Source organism: Bufo bufo, chromosome 5 (assembly GCF_905171765.1).
Source record: "Bufo bufo chromosome 5, aBufBuf1.1, whole genome shotgun sequence".
NCBI classification, from domain to species: domain Eukaryota; kingdom Metazoa; phylum Chordata; class Amphibia; order Anura; family Bufonidae; genus Bufo; species Bufo bufo.
In genome coordinates this window covers 162,264,057-162,288,392 of record NC_053393.1, presented here as the reverse complement: position 1 = coordinate 162,288,392, position 24,336 = coordinate 162,264,057, and the positions used below count along the sequence as shown (strand labels likewise).

At 39.9% G+C, this 24,336-nt stretch overlaps 1 protein-coding gene across 2 annotated transcripts; it reads right to left on the bottom strand.

Moving 5' to 3' along the window:
• Positions 1 to 9,493: 9,493 nt before the first annotated feature.
• ADCYAP1 (adenylate cyclase activating polypeptide 1) lies at positions 9,494 to 18,568 on the bottom strand. Of its 2 annotated transcripts, none has more exons than XM_040432987.1 (5): positions 18,501 to 18,568; positions 15,741 to 15,845; positions 13,196 to 13,330; positions 12,560 to 12,655; positions 9,494 to 9,779 (listed from the first exon to the last, which is right to left on the bottom strand). In XM_040432987.1, exons 2-5 carry the CDS (start codon positions 15,842 to 15,844, stop codon positions 9,593 to 9,595), a joined length of 522 nt encoding a protein of 173 aa, XP_040288921.1. In that variant the 5' UTR covers position 15,845; positions 18,501 to 18,568; the 3' UTR covers positions 9,494 to 9,592. The 2 variants fall into 2 exon arrangements, with proteins under 2 accessions (XP_040288921.1, XP_040288920.1); XM_040432986.1 differs by lacking the exon at positions 18,501 to 18,568 and adding an exon at positions 16,075 to 16,398.
• Positions 18,569 to 24,336: the final 5,768 nt, after the last annotated feature.

The window sequence follows — 24,336 nt, the reverse complement described above, 5'->3', positions numbered from 1 at the left end:
ACGCTACCGCAAATGGACCCTGAAGTGACTCCATGGGGGTGTATTCTATAATGTCCCCCTTATATAGGCTTTGGCGCGCCTGAGGAAGGTAAAGGCACTTCACAGAGTACCTGTTAATATACAGCTCCTGCCCGGTCTTGTCATCTTGGATGAAGCCAGACCCCCTCCCAACTGAGAACCACACCACGCTCATGGTCCTCCTCTCAAAAATTGGGTCCCTGGGGTGGGGTCGATCCCATACCCTGAATGCCCACTCCTCGATAGCTTTCCGATATTGCCACATATTTCTCCCATGGGCCGTAATCTCTCTGGGGACCATGGAATTTAGTCCTTCAAAAGAGCCATGCTTCCTGGGCACTAGAGTGGTGACTCTGGATGCCTCCGCCGCATCAGCTGGCCTGGAGAATGCCACCTCTTTAACTTTCAGGGGCCGCTGCACTTGAGAGACACGTATCTCTTCGGGTGCTGCCTGCATCTCGGGCACTTCATAACCCCAACACATGCCGCCCCAGTTTGGCTGATGATGACGCGCCATCTTGTTTCCTCTCTGGCTAGCACACACTGGTGATGAAGGAGGGGCTTCAAGGGAGGAGCTTCCACTTCCTCTCCTTGTACCGTAATATCGCTCCCTTATATATCGCAATTGTAACTTTAGTAGTTTTCCTTCTTTCTATATCTTTCTAGACTTTGTCCACGCTCTAGCACTCAGGTACTGTATATAATAAATTCTTACTTGTAATTAGAAATCTACAGGGCAGTCTACCTAACAGCTGGCAAAATCCTCTACTCCATTATTTGTAAAGATGCCTTCATTTACTCTTATCCACAATGTCCATAGAGGCATGTGGTAAAGGATAATTTTACACATTAATCATCCGGCTGTGTCCAGGTACTTTTAGGTTCCTCCTGGTCACTGGTGCTTGTGAAGTCCATTGACTAATTTAGCTCTAACCTTCACTAGACTTTCTCTATATCCAGACGTAGACTCACTGGTCTGTGCTGTGCTGCAATAATAGTGTTCTCTATACTCTCTTAGCCTGGCCAGACCCAAGGGGCTAAAATAGCAGCTACATTGTGGACTGCTCTGATTCACCTCCTCCATTTACTTCCTCTTCTGTTCATTCTCATCCTGAACACACCACTGACTTGATACCCCCCCAGCTATATATATATATATATATATATATGTGATGCCAGCACCACCTAGGGGCGAATAAAGGTAAATGACACTGCCAGCCTGTTAAAGGGAATTACAGCATGATACCACAATACATTTGATATGACATTTAGCAAGAGTGCCCACATATAGCACATAGTGGGACACTGCATCAAGATGAATCAGGCGTGAATTAGCCAGGATTTCCACACACCAATGCCTGATGCATCAGACTAGATCATCCATGTTGCCACACCAACACTTTGACAAAAGAGAGCGGTTTCTTCTGGCTACCTGTCTCAGCTACTTTTCTGATGCTGTCACTCGCCTAATGCCACACATCTGATGACAAGTGCTCCTTCTTTCACCCACCATCTTCAGCAAGTACTGGTATTGCCACCCACCTCCACAGTATGTCACCTTGCTACTCTGTGGCCTCATGATGCTGCCGCCACCTCCAGACTCTGCCATTGTGCCACTCTGTGGTATTGTCATGCTGCTGCCACCAACACACTCTGTCATTGTGCCATTCTGTGGTCTCCTCATGTTGCTGCCACCAACACACTCTGTCATTGTGCCACTCTGTGGTCTCCTGATGCTGCCGCCACCTCCACACTATGTCACCTTGCCACTCTGTGGCCTCCTCATCCTGCTGCCACCTCCACAATATGTCACCTTGCTACTCTGTGGCCTCCTAATGCTGCCTCCACCTCCACACTCTTATTGTGCCCCTCTGTGGCCTCCTGATGCTGCCGCCACCTCCACACTCTTTCATTGTGCCACTCTGTGGCCTCCTTCTGATGCTGCTGCCGCCACCTCCACACTGTCATTGTGCCACTCTCTGGACATCTCATGCTGTTCCCACTCTCCCCACTTCATGACTGGGCCACTATTTTGCCTTTCGGCCGGGCTGACATCATCATTTATTCGACCCTTCTTCTGATCTGTCAGAAGGAAGGAAAAAGGAGACGCACTACGGATCCTGTCTGTGTAGCAGCTGTAAGGCCTGTATGGTACCATCAGAATTGGCTTATGATTTGGTAGCCAAAAGCAGGAGTGGGTACAAAACACAGAAGACATGCAAATATTCCATTCACATGTCATCTCAGTTTTGGATCCACTCCTGTTTTATTTGGCATTAGCAATACTAATGGATTACTGACCAAATGCTGTCTAAGTAAAGGCGGATGCTCCACAGACAGGATCTGTTTTGGGGGTTATTGTTCTGACGGATCAGAGTAAGGGCAAAATAATCAGTGACGTCAACACAAACTTACTGCTGACACCCTCTTCACTCTGTCGGGGGGGTCTACTTGTATACGCGTTTAATAGAACAGGGTCTGTAGACATCTATATGGAATCAGCTGAAGGCTGAGTTCATACGTGAGTTATTTGGTCAGTTTTGGCACCGTGATTGCGCAAATAATTGAAGTGTGCAGTGATTCTAAGTGCAGTGACTCACAGTATTATTTCACTACCAAAGCAGACTCCCTATGCGTGTTACTGCAAGGCACAGTATTCTACACCACTAAAAAGACTCTCTGCAGCCAGGAAATAGCAGTTTTTTTATGATTTTATTATTTTTTTTCATTTTTCTCACACAAGGGAATCAAGGCACATGGATGGTTGTAGAGCATTGGAGTTAGTAGTTGCTATATAGGTGTTTTTAAAAACTGAAACTTACCAACCTTCCCAGTCTAAAAATTGTTATATGCAGCAGCTAGACGTGAAAATGTGCCAACTGCCATCTAATGACAGTGAAGTGCCAACCGTAGACCACTTAATTTATGTCTCTCCAGACAATCCCTCACTGGTGTGTCAATCTGCTCATAATTGTGAAACATAGATCAGAATAAGTGTAACCTGTTGCATGTAATCTAATAGTAGAGGGTAGAAATCATTGTTTTTTTTATGGTAGCACTGGTTTTCTAACCTGCAAGATCCTTGGGCAGCTTGCTCCATGGGTTGTGTACATAGTATGGCCACCATTTGGTTGTATGTAAATGTAAAAGTATTGAATTTATTTAGGAAAAGTACTATATTTTCTATTTTATAAGACATACTTTTTCCTCAAAAGTGGGGGGAAAATGACAATGCATCTTATAAAGCAAATACCACTAAACACTTTTATTATGAAAGTACTCACTAGTATGCAGGAAACACAGGGAGCATGAGCATAGAACTGCTAGTGCTGGCTGTACTCATCGCTCCCTGGTTTTCCTCCAGGTGCTGCGCTGCACTGTCCTGACTGTGTACAGCATCAGGACGTAGTGCGTGCAGTTTGCAAATGCAGAAGCCCTACTGATTGGACAAATCGATTCGAACAGGCCTGCTGATTGGACAAATCGATTCTGTAGAATCATTTTGCTCATCTCTAGCGCCCACTATAACCTCACTTTGTACACAGTCATGTCACAGTGTGGCGCAGGCCCAGAGAAGACTAGGGAGTGATGAGTGCAGTTGAGACTACCGGATCTGCAGAGTGCTGGTGGAGCAGGAGAGGTAAGTTGATGTATTTATTATATCTATGATGGGGGTCTCATCTGAGCTTTGACAGGAGTCTGACATGGGTCTGAAGTGGGGGTGTAATGTGATATGGGAGCCTGATCTGAGGTTTGATATGGGGATCTGATCTGAGGTCTAATATGAGGATCTGATGCAGAGGTCCAATCTGAGATCTGATGCGGTGGTCTAATTTGAGGTCTGTTATAGGGATCTGATCTGTGGTCTGATATGGGGGCCTGATCTGAAGTTTGATGAAGACTGGGCTCTAATTTGGGGGTCTGATGAAGATTGAGGGTCTGTTCTGATGTATGATGACATTTTTTTTTTTTCTCCACTAAAACCTAGATGCATCTTATCATTAGGTGGGTCTTATAAAACTAAAAATATGGTACACATAATACAAATATGTATATTTATTACAGACCAAAACACTCTAAAATAAATTGGTACAAATATAATGAACCTGTAGCTTTACCGTGTTAAATTCCCTTAATTCCCTTGATAAAATAATCATATAATGACACATATAAATAAAGTACAAATCTCCTATAGTACTGTAATAATATATGCACATTAACCTTTAGCTTGTAGCAATTAGTCACATCACTGTGATATGAAGCCACCTAACATATGGCTAGAGAACCACACACTGTCCCACTTACAGCACTAAGTGTCCCAGATACATTCTGAACACCTGTTGCTCTATTGGGGGCTCCAAATGTTGTATTTGTGAGTAGGAGTTTAACAAATAAAATGTCAACGTTGTATGAATAAATTTCTTTCTACTTAATAGCTCTCCCATATTGCAAATAGCAGTGTTTGTGCAGCAGCCACTGTTGTATTCGCTTCTACAAAAAGTAATGTTCTAAAATGTAATCTGTGCTGTTATGATATCGATGTAGGTAGAAATGTTCTCTCCAAAATAGCATTTATCTCATGTTTATTAAGTATACCAGGCCAGCAAAAGTTCAAGTAATATAACTTTGTTTTTGTCTACATTTTTTTCTCCACACTTCAAAGGACATACGGTAACTTTTTAAATTTTTCTATTGACATAATCATATGGGGTGTTTTTCTTGCAGAATGAGTTGTCAGTTTCCTTGGTGCCATTTTGGGGTTTGTACAACTTTTGATCACTATTTATAGCATTTATTTTTGAAGCTGGAATGAAGAAAACAAGCAATTTTTTTTTTTTTTAAATATGCATTTTTTACAATGTTTATCATACTTGATAATGCGTTAATGTTATTACACGAGTCAGTACGGTGACGGCAATACCTATTACATACCGTAGTTTTTTAATTTTGCCTTACAAAAAAAAAAAAAGGCATTTGTTTGGTAAGAAAGATTAGTTTTTTTTTAATTATTTGTTTTTTTTTAAACACTATTTTGACTTTTCTTTCCTTTTTCTTATCTGCGTCTCAGTGAAACTGTGATCACTCTGATCACCCATATAATACACAGAAAAAATTCTGTTTTGCAGTGTGTTATGTCAGTTGCTGTAAAAAGTGATATAATGCCTATTAAGGCCTGCCATTCTTAGCCCCCAGGCTGAGATTTGAACTCTTGGCACCCTATGATCATGTTGCATAGAGGTAATTAAGGGTTAGATAATGACCCTCTTTCTTTCTCTAACCACATAGATGCCCTGGTCAGCATTGAGCACAGTATCTACCGGTTAGAGCAGGGTACTAACTGTGTAAGGGTACAGTATGTGCACACAGTAGATTTTTCCATTGGACAAATCCACCATGGAATCCACAGTAGAAATCCAAGGCTGGCCCTTTGGCTTCTGATTATTTTTACATGTGACAGATGGTGACAAGTAGCCCCCTTTTGCTTTGATGACAGTTTTGCACACTCTTGGCATTCTCTCAATCAGCTTCATGAGGTAGTCACCTGGAATGGTTTTCAGTCAATAGGTATGCCTTGGCAAAAGTTAATTTGTGATATTTCTTGACTACTTATTGTGTTGGAGACTATCAGTATGACTGGTACACAGTTCCATAAAGTGTTTAGTCCTATACTACTACTACTACTACTGTTTTAATCCAGTTACATGAACTTGTCAGCTGAATTCAACAGTCATTTAACATTTTGCCACAGCCAGTGTATGTCTCCAGATTCAGTTCATTTGTCTTATCCTTCACATATGTTTAGTGTGTGCTTTAATGGTTAGAAATACTTAAACTTACAATACAAGCAATATATATTTTAGTTTGAGAATATAATAGTTTAGTTCAATAAATGCACTGGTTGCTGTTATGTCAGCAGTCCTAGCCTGCTGCTGACTTGTTGTGCCTTTTGGGCATGAACACTGTATCACTCACCATGGCATCCAGTGTCCTGGTGACTGGCATCCTCTGTATGTTGCAGCCTGCATGCTCCTGCCTAGTCTTCCAGTCTACCAGTCTCTGTTCTCTTAGGGTGTGCACATGTTCACTTCTGGCCTCTCAAAGGGCCAGCACACATGATTCCAAATCCTTCCCTAATAGATGGTGGTTCCTGGGTATTTAAGACACCCTCTCCAAACAGATGGTGCCTGAACTTTAGGTTTCCTGGAGACCAGCAAAGGTGTTAGGTAGTTCACTTAAGAGTCTGGAAGGGAGCATGCGCAAGGGAGTCTAGAAGACTAGGCAGGAGCATGCAGGCCTCCACATATTGTAGAGGATGCCGGGCAATAGACAGCAGGGCAGTGGCAGTCATGGACTGCTGACATAGCAGTTGCATTAGCTTACTGTATAAATAAGGTCACCTATTTTTACAGGCTCATCTATTTCTTCATTATTGTGTATTGTTGTTTAGAAATAGGAACTCATTGACTTGTTGCCTTAAAGATAGATGTATTTATAGATTTTGGTCTTACTTTAGTAAAGTACTCAAAAATGCAAATCACCCCATATATGTACTACGAAAGCATTAACATCTAGAATATGGGACAAGGAAGTATTATTGTCCGTGTATTCAGTTATCCATTAAACCCACAAGAATTACTCACACACAGTCTTTTGTTTTTTACCCAGGAGACATTAACGTCTAAAAATGGAATCTAATGTCTTCATCATCACTCTACTATAATATGCGCTTCCATGAATCTTCTTTCAGACATTCATTGTCTATGTCACTACACTTCCATCATCAGATACTCAACTGCTGGTGCAGTAAATAGTCTTGCTGATCTCTTAAGATGGAACTTATGGAGTCTTTGGGAATCCATTTTCCATTGAACACATTTGCATTTGGAAACAAAGAGCATAAATTCTAGTGCAAAACTGAAATGGATTATTTTAACAAGGATCGTTTACAACCCTCATGAAATCCGGCTAAACTTCTTAAAAAATGAACTTTATATCCCATTCCATTACCGCAAATACCTTGCAAGACCTAGGTGGAGCCGGGGACCTCTGGAAATAAGCAACTGCATATTTAATGATTGCTTTGGTACAATGTATAATGTTTTTAAACAGAATTTGTGTACTAATTACTAATATGTCCAAAAAGTATCCAAAACATTTTAGCTTGACAAATACAAAAACTACCATTGCTTCTGTGCACAAGTACACACGTCTCTCATGGTTCCAATTTTTTTTAAATGAAAATAAATTGAGTAGCACAAAAAGAGGAAATGATCTAAAGCTTGAAGGTAATGCACAAATGCCATTTCATAGATCTTATTTTCCAAACATTAGACAAAATTGCATTGGATACAAAAATTTATTAACACAAGCTTTGCACACTTTATATAACATTAATCAAGTCTTTCGTTCTAGATAGTTGTGTAATAATATTCACTTTTATATTAATAATCTGTTGCACACAAAATATAGACTTACATCTATGCAGATCGTTGTAGAACAGATCCACAGAATTTAGTAAGGCTGTTGGCTTCGCTGTAACTCGTACAAAGGATTGGATGCTAAATAGATGATGAAATAACTACTGCACTCAACTTGAAAAGCAACTGAAACCCTACATCATCTATACAGCTAACACACATTATAATCCTATCCACTACAAACAAACACAGAGATGAGACTAAAATACAAGCTGATGTGTTGCAGCATTGTAGGGCCACTAAAAAGCCATCTGTGATTCGTGGCAATTTTAAAGGCGAGGGAAGGCACAAAAGCTGCAAACTGCATCCTGTGTCACATTGCCTGAGGAAAACGCAAAACGAAGGTAAGATTGATGTTATGCGGACCAAACTCCTATTTGCAGCTACTGCTTGTAATAGGATCAGCTGGCAGGGGATGGCCAAGGAAAGGACCTCTAGTCAATCTCCTTTGATCCATCACCTCTTTCTAAATAGAATGGAAGGAAGAAAAAGCTGAAAGGTTTGGTACACTTTCTCTAGTAGCATCCTTGTTCTTGACTTAGACATTGGTGACTCAGACGAAGTTTTCTCTTTAGATAAATTTAGGTGTAAAGGAAAAAAAAAAAGTATTTACATTTTCTAGACATCTCTCCAGACATAGGCAAGGTAATGAGACTGACATACAGCAAGAGAGACCTCAGTTTCCTTGTGTTTCTTTCACTTTTTTTTTTTTTTTTACATTTGATTGTAAATACTTTTCGAATGCTACACATTATATTACGACAAAACGTTGTTTTATGAAAGTACTTTTACTAAGCAATAAGCCATAATGTAGAAAAATACATTTTACCTTTTCAAGACTCAAAAAACAAAGAACAAAACTTTAGTAGTAGTGCATAATTATTTAGTAGTAGCTACAACAGGGGTTCCTAACTTTACAATAAGAGCTTGCATAAACATAACTTTGAGGTGTTCACAATTAGGAGAATAAATGACTAGCGGGATGACAGTACTAAAATGGTGAAGGACAATGAAAAAGTATAATATTCTACAAGAAGACAGCAAAACAAAAAATAAAAAAATAAACTGAAGAAAATATTTTTGGTAGATTCACATGAAGAGAAGCATGGACAGCACTGGAGAGAAACACAATGTACTTTGTATCACATTCCAATACCAAATTGCCCATTGTCAGTTGGGTAATGGACCTATAGAAGAACTTGGATTACGTTTAGGAAGATACTGTAGGTCCACAACCATGAACATCATTTTGGGCAGTTCCATACACAATGTGCTGTACCTATTTCCAGCTTTCATATTGTCAGTTGACTAGCAGATACTTACTGCCAGGACAATGTTACTATGTGCCTGGTCCAATTAGAAAGTTTAATAGGTGACTCTGAACTCCACCCAAAGTGGGGTGCATTGGAATGTCCATTCATTTAATAGAGCTGTTGGGGGGCATGTTAAGATTTTGAGTAAACATAAATACATATAAAAGTGGAATTAAAGACAGCACAACATTTGAAAAAATCTAACAAGAGGGACAGTGCTCCTAAAAGGATTAAAGGAGCCGGTGCTGACACTCACCGAGGACAGAATCATCTACAGCGATTCTCCAAAATTCATTAGCAACATATTTCCTTGCACTAGGTCATCAATATCTATGTCCAACCCCAAAAGGTTAAAATTAAGGTCTTTAACCCTGTTGCGGATAAAAATACTATCCATTTAATTTCAAGTTACAAAAATAGGAGCAAAATATTTAAAGCAATGATTGTCCTTTTTCTATTTCTTTTTATATAAAAACATAAACAGCTCGTGTGAATTCTAAGATTTGTGCACACATTGTACTTGTTCTTTGTCACTGCTATATATTTATATATAACATATATAACTTCTTAATTGGTCCACAAAGTAGATCTGTGCGTTCTCTAGTGCTTTGTACAAAAGAAAAACAATATTATTATCAAAATATTCATTTAATGGCTTTACTTAATACATAAATACATGTTTGTAGATAACACAGGAGCGATGATTGTTCAGTCAGTTTGTGATGATTTTTTTTTTTTTTCGTTTTGTTGGGCTGTATACACAGGTTGGCTGGTTGCTCATCGCTACAAGTATGCTACTCGTCGTCCTTTATTTTTAATTCTTTGTTTATACCTTTTCCCCAGGACTGCTGCCAAGTATTTCTTGACAGCCATTTGTTTTCTGTATCGGCTGTAGCTGTCAGTGAAGATGCCATCTGAGTGCCGTTTTGACAGTGGCTCCGAGTCGTCTTCCAGGCTGCTACTCAATGCACTGCAATGGTAAAAAGCAAGAGTTGCAGTCTACAGTAGCATCCCTCTACATGCAATGAGCTCTGTTCTCTAGCAGGATCTGAGATACTTGGCTCAAGATACTGAGCATGCTGCACCATATCAACAGAGCTTACTAGCCTCAGTCACAAGACATACCTTAGAAGTGAGAAAGGCCCCATTGAAGAGTTACTAAGTGAGTTAACCAGGTAATTGCAGATTCAGATAACGTTTACAGGTATTGATTCTGGGTATTCAATAATGATCAATGCCCCAATGTTTAAATACAGCAGCTTGTCCCTCTGTCCCTTGCTGTAGGGAGCTTTCTTTAGGCCAATTAACCTGTTCAAGTCATCATGTGCCATAAATCAATGAACAGGTGTATTGAATCAGTGGAGAAGATGTTGATAGTGTGTAGCAGGTACGTAGGAAGGGTTCTGCCACATGATCAGGTTTTTTGATACAGTTTTGAAAGCCAAAATCAGATGTTGATTATAAAAGGGGAGAGAGTATTGAGGACAGATATTTCTCTTTTTTAAATCCACTCATGGTTTGGCCTTCAAAAACGAAATAAAAAAAACTGAACGTGTGGCAGCACCCGAAGATTTCTGCTATGAAAAATTGGTTGGAAGCAAAAGTTTAATATCAAAAAGGGCAGATTTCCTGTTTCAAATAAGATATATATTTTCTTTTACATGAAATTGGCGATACCAGTAACAACTGTTCAATGACCTAATCGTAATAACTGGCATGTACATATACCATACCCAGAACTGCCTTAAAATACTGTGTGTTGAAAGGAAAACTGATATAAAGGTTTACATAAGACTCCTACATTTCATTGATCATTTTACAGTCATATTTGGCATATGAAAATACACCTTCACCTTATTATATGTAATCGCAATCTGTCTTGGATTCTTACCCTGTGATTCTCAATGTTTCTGACAAAGAACAATGTCAAGTAGATACATTACAATTAACTGTGTATCATTCTAATAAGGTGCAGCATGCTTCTTCACAAGCCATCCATAATTCCGCTACCTTCCTCTCCCCCATATAAGTACCCACAACATTATTATATATATATATATATGTTAGCAATGCTATTCTCTCAAAGCAAGGCAGATTAGAATTATCCCCAAAAATGAATTGCATATGGTAGCTATAAAGTCTCATGAGGGATATGACAAATTTATATCTCACTCCTTTATCTGTCAAACACTTTGAGCTATCAGCTGCTATCTTGCAGTTATATCATTCATTATTGTGAAGAGAGGAGAGGTCCAACTCGTAATTAGCTACATACAATATATCATGATTTTACCCTGATTTATGTTGGCCTCCAGAAAACATGTTTTTCAAAGAGAAGGTCTTGTCTTGGAACAAAGGGAACATAAATTCTAAGAGCTTCTATTGTATAATCTTTACCATGTGATAGCTGACAAATAGCAAGCAATGCTGTGTCTGTATACGTGTGTGCAAGCTTATCTGCGTGTGAGCATGAAAAGTGTGTTTTAATATTTAAGCTTTATTGCTTGCAAAAAAGTGAGAAAAATATCCTAATGTCAAACCCAATTTTAGCAGTATAAATCTTAAACAAAGGGTACAAACATCTGCCACACTGTCTACCCAAGCTCCATTAGGCAACCCTATGCCTTGATCCATATGTTGGACAACTCCCAAAGGCCTCTGTCTCATTACCAATGACTACAAGGCTGCCCTGCCTTTTGCTACCATAATTGCCTCTAGGGGCTTCCTGTCAACAACATGAAAAGAGTTGTGTTCTTCTTGTGAAATATATGGCAGGATATTGATGTACTGATTGGGACAAGATCAACGATGGCTTCCTAATATCCCCTTAACTGCCAGCAATTTGCTTTGTCTGTGCTGCATTGCTCACAGTTATCTGAGTGGTAAAATTCTAGGCTAGATACTGCATAGTCTGGTGACATCATCTACTAGGCTTAGGCATGTCAGGAAATGAATGGATACATGGTAAAACGTAGTCATATTTAAGTGATGCTCAGATACAAGCACCATCTGCGCATGCCTCATGGTAAATAGCCATCAATATTCATTTTAACCTACATGTTCTATTCTGTTATCTATGGAGCTTAGTCCTACTCAGGTCTCTAAAGCTGGTTTTGCCGACTTGCATTTATCCACTGGTAATTTAAAGGAGAATTTTAACAAAATCAACAAATGTAACAGTTCTAACACAGGAAGTCACAGGTTTTACTAACGTACTGTGACATCAACGTCAAATAATTTAAGATGACAGTTTGGAGACAATATATTCATCGCATGAATTATTCATGATGATGAAGATGCGATGAGTTCCCTTGAGCGTTATTAAAATGTTACCCAACCCAGAAATCTATACTACACGAGGGCACACAACTGCTGCATTTTTCAAAGGAAAATCAATGACATATTTGACAATAAAATAAAAAAAATGAGACTCAACCACAAAAGGTAAATGCATCATCCAGGTGAAATAAACAACACAGCTTATTCTAGCTTTATTGCTATGGTGAAGCTGTGTAGCCCTGCTAAATGCGGAGGATAAAAATAAATATCATGGCATTTAAAATCCATAAACTAGACGTGTCTACTGGCTGATGTTTTGTGCTACATTGTCCATATGCTTCAGTACATAAGGCTGATCTGTTCTTCATAAATATTGATTATGGCCTGAACTTAGACTAATTTCTTAGATTCTATTTTTTTTTTACTTCTTTGGATGTGTACAAATACTATGGTGTAAGAGCACAACCTTACCCTAAGCGATTGGCCATCAGAGTATGCAGGTATTTCCTCGCAGACAATTGCCCCAGTAAATTCCTATAGGCTTTGTTTAATAGATCATCAGCATGTCTGACAACAGCAAAGGAAAAAAAAAAAAAAAAAAAAAAGGAAAGATGATTCCTGGAAATCTGACATCAACATGTGTTGTTTTCAAGCAAGAAGCATTTCTCAATGGAATGTGTGTATGTGTGCAGGGAGGGGTGGGTGCAGCTGACCCATTACAGCTTCCTGATTATGCCTAGACTGATTTGTCACAGGGTCATGTTTTACTCTTGTCCACATGTTATTCCTGATATACCCTTTCCTCCCACATCCACATTATATATACATATACAGCTTTTTTTTTGTTCCCAGGATGCTGCTTAATTGCAAGATGCCACCTGATTAGCACTGAATGTCATTCATTTCCATAAATTTCCATTTTCCCTTTAAATGTGCGCCTCCTGTTAAATAATTTAGATGCATTGCAGAAATCGCAATATGGTCTGACATGAAACAGAAGCAGGGTTATTGTGTTTGCAGATTTTATTTAGTTATTTGTGACTATGCAACACATCATTCTAACTAGATTTTTTAGTTAAATGGGGGAGTGGGGGAGTCTGAATTCACCTCTTTTCCGGCGGGTAATAAAAGGAGTACATATCGTCTAGGACCGAGGAAGGATTTCCAATACCGATCGGATCATTATCGAAAGCAAAGTCTGGAAGAGTGTTACCATCCTCATCGTACACTTCATCTTCAAGCCTAATGAGCAGAGAGAAAGAAAGGAGAATGAATTGTAAGGCTCTTAATTAATCAAAAATGCATAATGACTTGATCAGTGCCTTTTGGAGCAATGTAATCCCTGGCAAAGGTTCACTTCTAGTGTCTACATTACTGGTCTTTTTTTCTCTGAATATTGTTCGGTGATGAGATGCCAGACGCTGATGGAAAAAGACCCCCTGAGACCCTATCAATCTGTAGGTGGGCGTGAGAGAAATAACAAGAGCAGCCCATCTGTGAGCTGACCTGAGGTTGGGGCTGGGCCAGAGCTAGCTGCCAAATCCTACAATCATTAGTACAGGGAACTGAGAGGAGAGAGAGAGAGGAGGTGGAGGGGAGGAAAGGAAAGATTAGAAAGGGTTGGGGGGGTGAGGGAAACAACTTTCCTTTATTGGTAGAACAGCATCATCAAACACACCATCAGCTTCCAAACATTAAATCAGAGCACTAAGCATTGGCCACAAAGCACTGAAAATACTTAGCAGTGGCATTACCCAGATCCCCGCTACGGAAGGTGGGGGTATAGTTGGAAAGACTGGGTCCTGACTTTGTCGGGTTTTGTTTCTTTTCATGCCAAGTTCCTCCTTTTTCACTTTGTATCAGCTGGGATGTAGGTCACCGTAAGCTATTTTTGTCAGTTTGCTCTGCCAGCATTATTAATAATAGATCTTTCCAAAGTGTTTTACTCTTGCTAAATCTGGATCACAGTTTAGCTGTGTCAGATTCTCTGTACCACAGACAAATGATCCCGAGTATCATATATATTAACGTAGCCAAGCGCTGTACATAGCACGCCCAAACAGTTTATGCTGACCACTGTCACCGAACACACAACAAGCATAAATAGACTCTGGCATTTCAGCTGTTCCTGGACTGAAACTCCCATCGCATTGTGATTTGGATGATGGGAGTTGCAGCTCAGCAACAGCTGACACGAGAAAAACAATCTAGATCTAATAAAATCTATTTATTAAGTGACCAGGTAAAGGCAGGAAAGCAAATAAATAAAGGAAACTAAGATGAATATCAATGTGTGCAGATCATTTATTTCGACATTCTACCTATAAGTTTTGTGACCTATTTTCCAAAAGCTTCATTTGTATTTCCGAATGTTTTTTTTTTTTTTATGCAGGGGAAACTGTGATTCTCTTGAGAAGAGTAAGCAATTTTCAGAGCAAACAATGAATTATTTATAAATCTAATAAGTGAACTGTGTGAGAAATTCAGAAGCGAAATAATACCAAGCCAGACAAAAGCAATAAAAATATTGATCTGGCCAATAGATGAAATTATGCTTTGCAATTTATCATTGTAAAGGCAAAAAAAAAATCCAGGGGTAAGAAGAGATGTAATGCCTTAACTGTTTATGACTGGTGGTGGCAAGGTATTCGTCATATTTCAATTGATAAGGTTTTTTCACTTTTTTGTTCATTCGATGCATTGTAAAGGACAAGGTTACCTGCTAAAATTTCTTTCAATGCAGTGTATCTGGAAAGGTTACATGATAACATACCTTACAATGAAAGACTACTCCTTCCAACGTCTCACCATAATGTTCTTTGAGCGAATTTTTTTTAGGTGAAATCCCTTAATCTGGCGCGTCTGCTTTTGCCAGCATTTTTAGGAAACATATGTTATGTGTACAATGGATTAAATAGCTCAATAGAAGCTTTTGTGCATTAATGCCTATGGTCTATATTGTTCTTACGTAGAGCATATACACTACTGTCCGCTTCTATGGAAATGAAACAGCTGAACATTCTAGGATTATAAACTGTTTCGACATGAAAAAACAATTTTTGTTCATCTTGTAATTTGATGACTTTGCTTGTTCTATAGAGACCATGCACCTGTTCCCTTTGTAAGAAGGGTAACTCTCAGCCAGCAGTCAAACGCATGAAGCACTGGGGACTTCCCTGGCTGTCATGTTTTGTCTTTTAGAGATGGACTATCACTGATCCTAAACCTGACTCTACTACACAATCTGAGGCAATGCAAAGTCCTGTTCTGGAAATCGGAATCGTTTAACTAGAAATCTGTATGTAAAATATGAAGGCAAAATTCCAAGACTATAGGGGTGATATATGACATATATACGGAAAATGAGTTCTATAAGATATTATTGGCTTCAAGTTCCATCGATAAGTCAGGGTCTTTGTAGATCTACCTGCTGGTATTCTAGCCCACTGCATAGGAACGCATGCAGAGCAAGTCTACACTGACTCCTTCTCTTGCTTTCTTTGTAGTAAATCAAGAGAAGCTACACATGGACTATAACATGCCATGCTTGACTATCACAGCTTCTGATACTGAAATGCAATATGATATTTTTTAGGACATGACAAATGAGTAGACAACAGGTTTTTATGATAATAATTAGACTGATACTTACCTAAGTGCCGGGTACTTGAGCGCAGTAGGTGAGGAGTGGACAGTGCAGCGCATTACTCCATACACCAACAGCCAGGTGAGCAGGGCTTTCCTGTACATTGTCATTCTGCGGGCGAGAGAAGTGAAGGAAACACTTTCAACAAGCACTTCTCATTAGCTCAGATCAATGTGCGATTTGACCTCAATTAGATCAATGCATATGCAAGAAGGGCAGGCATAATATTTACCAACATACAAATCACACAACCTTCCACTATTGTACATGTAAAAAAAGTAGATACAACCGCAAAATTCGATACTAACAGTTCGTATAATCAAGCGTGCAGGGATCTTACCATATAAAATAGAGAAACTCCACTGTGTCACAGAAAGAGAGATGTCAGGTCCCAAGTTAAAGCCAAGTGTCTTGCAAGTTTCCGCTCTCTCTTAGAAGGTGGACTGCATTGCCTTGTGTGACAGGTTGGGATTACACAGGAACTGAATGTTTGCTGCTATTTGGTCTAAAAGTTTGATGCAAGCCACAATTCCAGGGGAAAAAATAAAGGTGGATTCCGACCGAGATGAGAAAAAGAGCAGGGGAATAAAAAAAAAAAATAAGGAAGAAAATCTAACCTCCCTAGCTGAAAAAGTAAATGTAAGGAAAAAAAAAACACGTTGTAGGTGCTGGGAATTAGATACGAATGAGATAGATATATATATATAAAAAAAAAAAAAGCAGTGAGCCAGGGAGGCAGGGAGAGCCTGGTGTAGACTGTTATGAGTCTTGGGCTGAGATGCTGACAATGAGATCAGATCTTCTCTAAGATACTTCTCCTGAGGCGTTTCTCTAGCTGCTTTCTTCTCCTTCTTGTGCTGCAATTCAAGTTGACCAGCCCTCCGTTCTAGTATGTATATACATATATTTATATATATATACACACATGCAGGATAGTTACTGCAAACGCCACTTTAGGAAGAGGTTGCTTTGTAAATGTTTGTGTGGTTATTACCTTTAAATACCAGCTATTGTTTGTGATTCTGTGGCGCTCGGATTTTTATCCATGGATCAAACAGCTTCCCTTTTTTTCAGAGTGTAAGTCACGTAATGATCCGGTATCAGAAAAGACGTCATCAGGCCAATTCCTCCAGGAACATGCTAACAATTATCATCCTTCCTCACAGATGATCCGAACACAGTCATAAGTTTTCTTATAAATATTCTGACATACGCATTCTCCTCACTTTAACTACACATCCATATTTTTTTTTTTCCTCTTTTGCCAAAATGTTCCCATTAATTACGTCTGACAGCACAGGTGACAAGCAAAAGTATTCAGTACTCAGTCTAAATGACAGGGGGGGAAAAAATGTTTAATCCAGGAAATCCTCACATGATTATTTAACAGATATTATACCTATCATTTCCTAATCAACATCGACATACAATGTATGTGCTGTAGACATGTATGATCCCTCACCATAAATAGTTAAATGAAAATCCCTGACCTGCTAATGCATCCTAAAGATGTCCACATTTTCCCTAAATGCTTATTTTTAAGAATTTTTCTCTTTTTAAAACAGGATAATTGACAGATTTCACATATGGCTAAGCTTAAATGAATGGAGCTGTCCCTTTGCTGGTGCTGAAACTGGAGCTGCTGCTTAAAAGTCTATGCATTTTATATTGTATAATGACTTTATATTGATCAATCACGTATGCAGGTTTAATAAGATTTGCTAATTAGAGACCATTAGACACTTCAATCACATCTTTACATGTTTAATATGTGCCCTATAGAAGATAATGCTCTTCAACACTATGGATTTTCCACTTAGTGCATTTTCTACATCATTATACTATTAGTTAAATATCTGATAATAGTGGTTCCAAGAGAGAGGTACATTATGGAGGTTATAGAGCTCTTTGGGGAATCCCTATTAGACTGTCTAAAGATTAAACATAGGTTTTTCCTTTCTTTCCTTTTTTCCTTTTTTCATTTACAGAAAATGACGTGAGATCACCACAATTACGTGGGTAGCCCACCAAGAGCCTCCCTAGACAATATGCTTCGAACAGGCTGTTCCGGAGTAAATAATACTGTATTACACAGACATTTACAAGAATGTTGGATGCCATCATCCATTTAAAGAAGTTTTTTTTTTATAAGCAGTAACTCATACACCCTTAAGGAATATCCGCTTAAGCTTCGCCCCCATTGCAATAGGCTGTATAGATGATATTTTTTCCTTAGGATATAAAATATTAGATAAAGCAAATCTATTGTGATAAAGAACAGTCTGAAGGTTAAAAGAATATTCCCTTTTCCTCAAAATAAACTTCAAACAAATGTGTGGACTGATAAGATAATCGTCTTAAATCTATAGATTAGCAGTTATGTGAAATAACTGTTAATGTTACATAAGCATTGCAAATTAAGTTTATAGGCAAGGCTTAACTTTGTAGACAATTTCTGAAATGTCTGCAGTGCTTAACAAAGGTGAACTGAATAAAGGGCGCCACCATGTGGCTGTTTTTTAGTTGAACACCAGAGAGAGCGCAAGGAGGACGCAAGGATCTACTGACAGACAAGCAAGTCCATTCATAAATTTGTGAAGAAATGTCTGAAAAGTACTTTTTTAGTTTCTTTCTGTTTTCTAGTCAACTATTGGAGACAAATAGTTAAGTAATATATTGCAATGTATGTAATAAAACAAACATGTAGGAATAAGCAAATAATAAGTAAGATATAGCCTAACCTTATTTATCAGACAACAAACTGACCTTTGCAAGGAATCCAGCAACTTTCAATCAATGATTTACTGTGGACGTACCACAGATGGGAAAGCTGTAGAAGAAGGAAAACATTAAAGGAAATGACATTTTGAGATATAGGACCTATGTAAAACAAAGAGCCATAACACAAACAGCGCTACTAAAAATATTAAACATGGACTTTCATGGAGAAGTTTTACTAGAGTTTCCCTTGAAAATAACTTTACATTCCAAAATGTTGCTACTATATTTTGCTGAGACACAGTATCTGGTTCACTAAAATTGCTTTGCCTTCATCGTACAAAATAGATGCTGATGTACCTTAGTACCAAAGAATCCAAGGCTCTAATATTAGAAGAGATGACTATTGAAGTATGTACATGAATATTCATGCTTTATAGGTGTTGCGATCAATACATAATCCTTCAAAGATGTTACAGCTCTATGTGCCATGCATTACTAACTTTACAGAACAATATAAAGTCTGAATTCAGTGTGTGTGACCACAACCAAGTCCTTGTTCAATTCAGACTGTGAGCTTAGGTTTGCAGTGACAGTTTACGGTCATAAATAAGACTGGCATAAATAAGATTTTATTTGTAAGGAATCACCGTAAGCAATTTGCCTATAGATCTGCAAGATTTGCAAAATTGTGCTGGCACTGGTATTTATACATGAATATCTAGCTCTATTCATGGATATCTAGTTCTATTACAGCTATAAAATCTATAAAATCCTACAGCAGGCAGAGTAGACGGAGGCTCCTGCTGCAGCCAGGTACAGGATTGTACAGAGGAGTTAGAGGGTAGAGATGGCTGATTTCCTGGGACATATAAAGAAGTTTTTTTTTGACAGATCAGGATCAAAGCAAAGAGTGAGATGAAGGAAGGATTTGCTGTGATTTTCTGCATTTTCTATGTTTAGTGTACCCAGAACTTGGACCCTAACTGATCTAATAACATGGAAACTGTATATGGCCAGGCTAATTATCTTGTGTCTAAGGCCTCATAAACACGACCATATTTTCGGTCTGTGTCCGATCTGCATTTTTTGTGGTTCGGACATATTCATTTCTATGGGGTCCCAAGAAATGCTTATCGCACATAGACCTATTCATTTCTATGGTGCCACAAAAAATATTTTGGGGACAATAACAGGTATTTCTAAAATGTGGATTGAGGAAAGTGTGGGGTGCACACTGACGGTATCCATATTTTGCAGACAGTAAAATACGTAGTTGTGTGCATGTAGCCTAACACTTACACTCGAAGATAAACAGATACAATGGTTGCCGTCTGATTTGCTAAAATTTACTCACCGTCTGTGTAAGATGGTTAAAATAAAATAACATAACAATCTCTTTATTAAATAATTGGTTTAAAAGATATAAAGATCGTCCTGTTGTCAGAAATACAGACAGATAAGGGTACTGCTGAACATTTTAGCACATAGGTGCAAAAATCACAGGGAGCACCTAAGTCTAGTAACAGCCGGGTATATCTATCGGGGGTTAAAATAACCAGACCCCCCCCCCCCCCTCCTCCAAATTGACCTATAATGTTAAATGGGTATGGAGGTAAATAAATATATTCCCCCAGAAAAACATGGAATATCACCTGGTATTGGTTGATACAGTGTCATCAAACCGGGTTAGAAAAATATACGCTGTTATCCTAGATGGTGCCGAGACAGGAAAAATTATGTACAAACCGCTATAAGCAAAATGGGTTAATGGATTGTAAGAGATAGCCTATAAATGAGAAGCGGCGATATATCCGCTCTCTTCTACAGTGTCTCTGCAGAACTCGTGCAAATCATATTGATACAAGCTAACTAGTATATCAATGTGCACTAAATGTTGCAGAGAAGAGAGACGTGGTATTTATTTATCCTATCAGGTCTATCATCTAGCAGGGGATACAATGGATAGTTGCTTACCAGTACCTGTGATTAGTTAGCTAGGCAGTGCTTATAGCGGGTTTGTACATAATTTCCCATCTTGGCACCATCTAGGATAGCGTATGTTTTTCTAACCTGGTTTGATGACACTGTATCAACCAATGTGACAACCAGGTGATATGCCGTGTTTTTCTGGGGGAATATTTTTGACCTCCATACCCATTTAACATTCTGGGTCAATTTGGTGGGGGGTCTGTTTATTTTAACCCCCTGTAGATATATACCCGACTGTTACTAGACTTAGGTGCTCACTATGATTTTTGCACCTATGTAGTAAAATGTTCAGCAGTCCCCCTGTAACGAGGGGCCGGCTACGCGCGAGTCCTTCGCAGCACCGCCGGCACCCTGCGCAAGGAGAGGGACAGGGATGTAGCCCGCTTCCTCGTCTACATGACAGCAGGCGAGCTACAGGAGAGCCGAGTGCCGATAATGATGATCGGTGCTCAGCTGAGTTGGGCTGCTGTGAGTCACGTGATGCCGGCCACGTCATGTGACTCACCAGTCAGGACTATTTAAACAGGCAGCCTGCTGGCCACAGGTTGCCTGTGAATAAGGTATTTTCATTTACCAAGTTCTCTGTTTTGGTTTGCCTTGTACCTTGACCTTGGCTCTGTTTCCTTAACCCCGCTTCTGCTGTTTCCTCTGTATTGACGTGACCTCTTGGCATTCGGACCTCGGCTTGTGTTTGTTGTGATTTGGTTATTCCTCTGTACTGATGGCGGCGGTGGCGCCTCCTGGTATAGACCTCGGCTTGTTTTGACCTTGCTTACTTTTTTATATTTATCTTTCGTCCTGTATTTTGACTGCTGCTTCTATTTGCATTGTTTGTGTATTTACCCTTCGTGTCTGCCTGTCAATTTGTTTATTATTTTTTCCAGTTTCATTGTTCCCTTTATGTCCCAACAAGTACTCAGTTTAGGGAACGTCATCCAGTTGTACACCGTCGCCTAGGGCGGACCGTGCAAGTAGGCAGGGACAGAGGTGTCAGGGCTGTGCACGCTCTCCCCTTCAGTGACACCCCCAATCTGTCTGTATTTCTGACAACAGGACAATCTTTCTATCTTTTAAACCAATTATTCAATAAAGAGATTATTTTATTTTAACCATCTTACACTAACACTTATTTGAACACATTTGCAAAATAACGATACACTTAGGGCTCATGCACACGACCGTATGTATTTTGCAGTCCACAAAACATCTGTGTTGGATCAGGTTTTTTTTTGGGCGGATCCATTGTAACAATGCCTGTCTTTGTCCCCAAAACGGACAAGAATAGGCCATGTTCTATTTTTTTGCAGAACTGACATGCGGACATACGGAAACGGAATGCACACAGTCATTTTAGTATTTTTTGCCGACCCATTGAAATGATAAAACAGAGAAGAAACATAAAAACAATAGGGTCGTGTGCATGAGCCCTAAGTAATTGGTTCAAGTCAAAGGGCACCTAAACCTTTGTTGAAAACTTGGAGGTGCTGAAGCGCTGCTCAGAGTGTTCTGTCTCTTGACTTTCTATCAGCTCTGCTGGGCATTTTATGTTCATTATGGTTCAATAGAATGTATAAGGGATCCCATACTTTATATGCTTGAAAAGCTGAGCAGAACCCATGATAACTGAATTAAGTCTGCTTTTTTGATATTCCATATAGTATAGTGAACAGAACTAAGATAAGGATTTCCTTAAATTCACAATTTTACTTTTTCTTTGTTTCCTCTTTTAAATTGTTTCTGTTTCAAGAAACACTATAAATTTTGCAGCAGTGATGGCTGAATCATCCTTTTAGTGAGTAATTACTTACAGGAAATGTGTTTTGCAGCACAGTCATCACTGTGAGACATGTTAATATAAAGCAGTATTGACATTCATTTGTCAAGGACGTACTGAGACATACGGACGTCCCCGCGACAATGAGTGGCAGGAGATCTTTGAGACTGGCAACACGTGGTTTGATTTGTCATGTTTACCTTGTGGATCCATAGGGGTCTGTGTTGTTTCTGGTACGGGCCACACACTTAACCTCCAGGTGTTGCTATTGTGGTCATTTAACTTTCCATATTTATAGTTGTTTCTCCCACAATGCTGTGTGGTTTATAGCTTAAGTTAGACCTATGGATAGCTGGTGTTTGGATCTCAGCTGAGTTCCTGGTGCTGCCATAGCTTCTTGAAAGTTAAGTGTTACCTTTCCCTTTGTATTTTTGGCTTTTCTGTGTGTTGCATTTCCTTGTTGTTTTTGTATTAGGCCTTAGGGAGACTCCCGTCATGCTTCCTTTTGGAGGAACAGAATGTCTCGTTCCTGTGATTAGTACCAGGGTCCTTTAGGGTTAGATAGGACATTAGGTATTCCTGTGTACTCACCTACCACTGGGGTCTGTTCATACTGGTAGTCATATAAAGCCTACAAACCTCCCTATTGCTGAGATCGTACACAAGCCCACAAAGAAAAACATGCACTTCACAGACGTGTGAAGGCGGTAGGGACAGCAAGTGGAAAAACAATTTTTCAAAAAAAAAAGACCGAAAAAACTACACTGCTTAAAAAAATAAAGGGAACACTTAAACAACACAATGTAACTCCAAGTCAATCACACTTCTGTGAAATCAAACTGTCCACTTAGGAAGCAACACTGAGTGACAATCAATTTCACATGTTGTTGTGCAAATGAGATAGACAACAGGTGGAAATTATAGGCAATTAGCAAGACACCCCCAATAAAGGAGTGGTTCTGCAGGTGGTGACCACAGACTACTTCTCAGTTCCTATGCTTCCTGGCTGATTTATTGGTCACTTTTGAATGCTGGCGGTGCTTTCACTCTAGTGGTAGCATGAGACGGAGTCTACAACCCACACAAGTGGCTCAGGTAGTGCAGCTTATCCAAGATGGCACATTAATGCGAGTTGTGGCAAGAAGGTTTGCTGTATCTGTCAGCGTAGTGTCCAGAGCATGGAGGCGCTACCAGGAGACAGGCCAGTACATCAGGAGACGTGGAGGAGGCCGTAGGAGGGCAACAACCCAGCAGCAGGACCGCTACCTCTGCCTTTGTGCAAGGAGGAACAGGAGGAGCACTGCCAGAGCCCTGCAAAATGACCTCCAGCAGGCCACAAATGTGCATGTGTCTGCTCAAACGGTCAGAAACAGACTCCATGAGGGTGATATGAGGGCCCGACGTCCACAGGTGAGGGTTGTGCTTACAGCCCAACACCGTGCAGGACGTTTGACATTTGCCAGAGAACACCAAGATTGGCAAATTCGCCACTGGTAACCTGTGCTCTTCACAGATGAAGGCAGGTTCACACTGAGCAGATGTAGCAGACGTGACAGAGTCTGGAGATGCGTGGAGAACGATCTGCTGCCTGCAACATCCTCCAGCATGACCGGTTTAGCATTGGGTCAGTAAAGGTGTGGGGTAGCATTTCTTTGGAGGGCTGCACAGCCCTCCATGTGCTCGCCAGAGGTAGCCTGACTGCCATTAGGTACCGAGATGAGATCCTCAGACCCCTTGTGAGACCATATGCTGGTGCGGTTGGCCCTGGGTTCCTCCTAATGCAAGACAATGCTAGACCTCATGTGGCTGGAGTGTGTCAGCAGTTCCTGCAAGACGAAGGCATTGATGCTATGGACTGGCCCGCCCGTTCCCCAGACCTGAATCCAATTGAGCCCATCTGGGACATCATGTCTCGCTCTATCCACCAATGTCACGTTGCACCACAGACTGTCCAGGAGTTGGCAGATGCTTTAGTCCAGGTCTGGGAGGAGATCCCTCAGGAGACCGTCCGCCACCTCATCAGGAGCATGCACAGGCGTTGTAGGGAGGTCATACAGGCACGTGGAGGCCACACACACTACTGAGCCTCATTTTGACTTGTTTTAAGGACATTACATC

What these genes read in the sequence shown, in the direction of transcription:
- ADCYAP1 (XM_040432987.1), bottom strand. Translation starts at nt 15,844, where the DNA reads ATGACAATGTACAGGAAAGCCCTGCTCACCTGGCTGTTGGTGTATGGA. An exon ending in CTCAAGTACCCGGCACTTAG is followed by an intron (nt 13,331 to 15,740) that starts GTAAGTATCAGT and finishes TCTGCTCATTAG; the next exon opens with GCTTGAAGATGAAGTGTACG. An exon ending in TATTACCCGCCGGAAAAGAG is followed by an intron (nt 12,656 to 13,195) that starts GTGAATTCAGAC and finishes TGCTGTTGTCAG; the next exon opens with ACATGCTGATGATCTATTAA.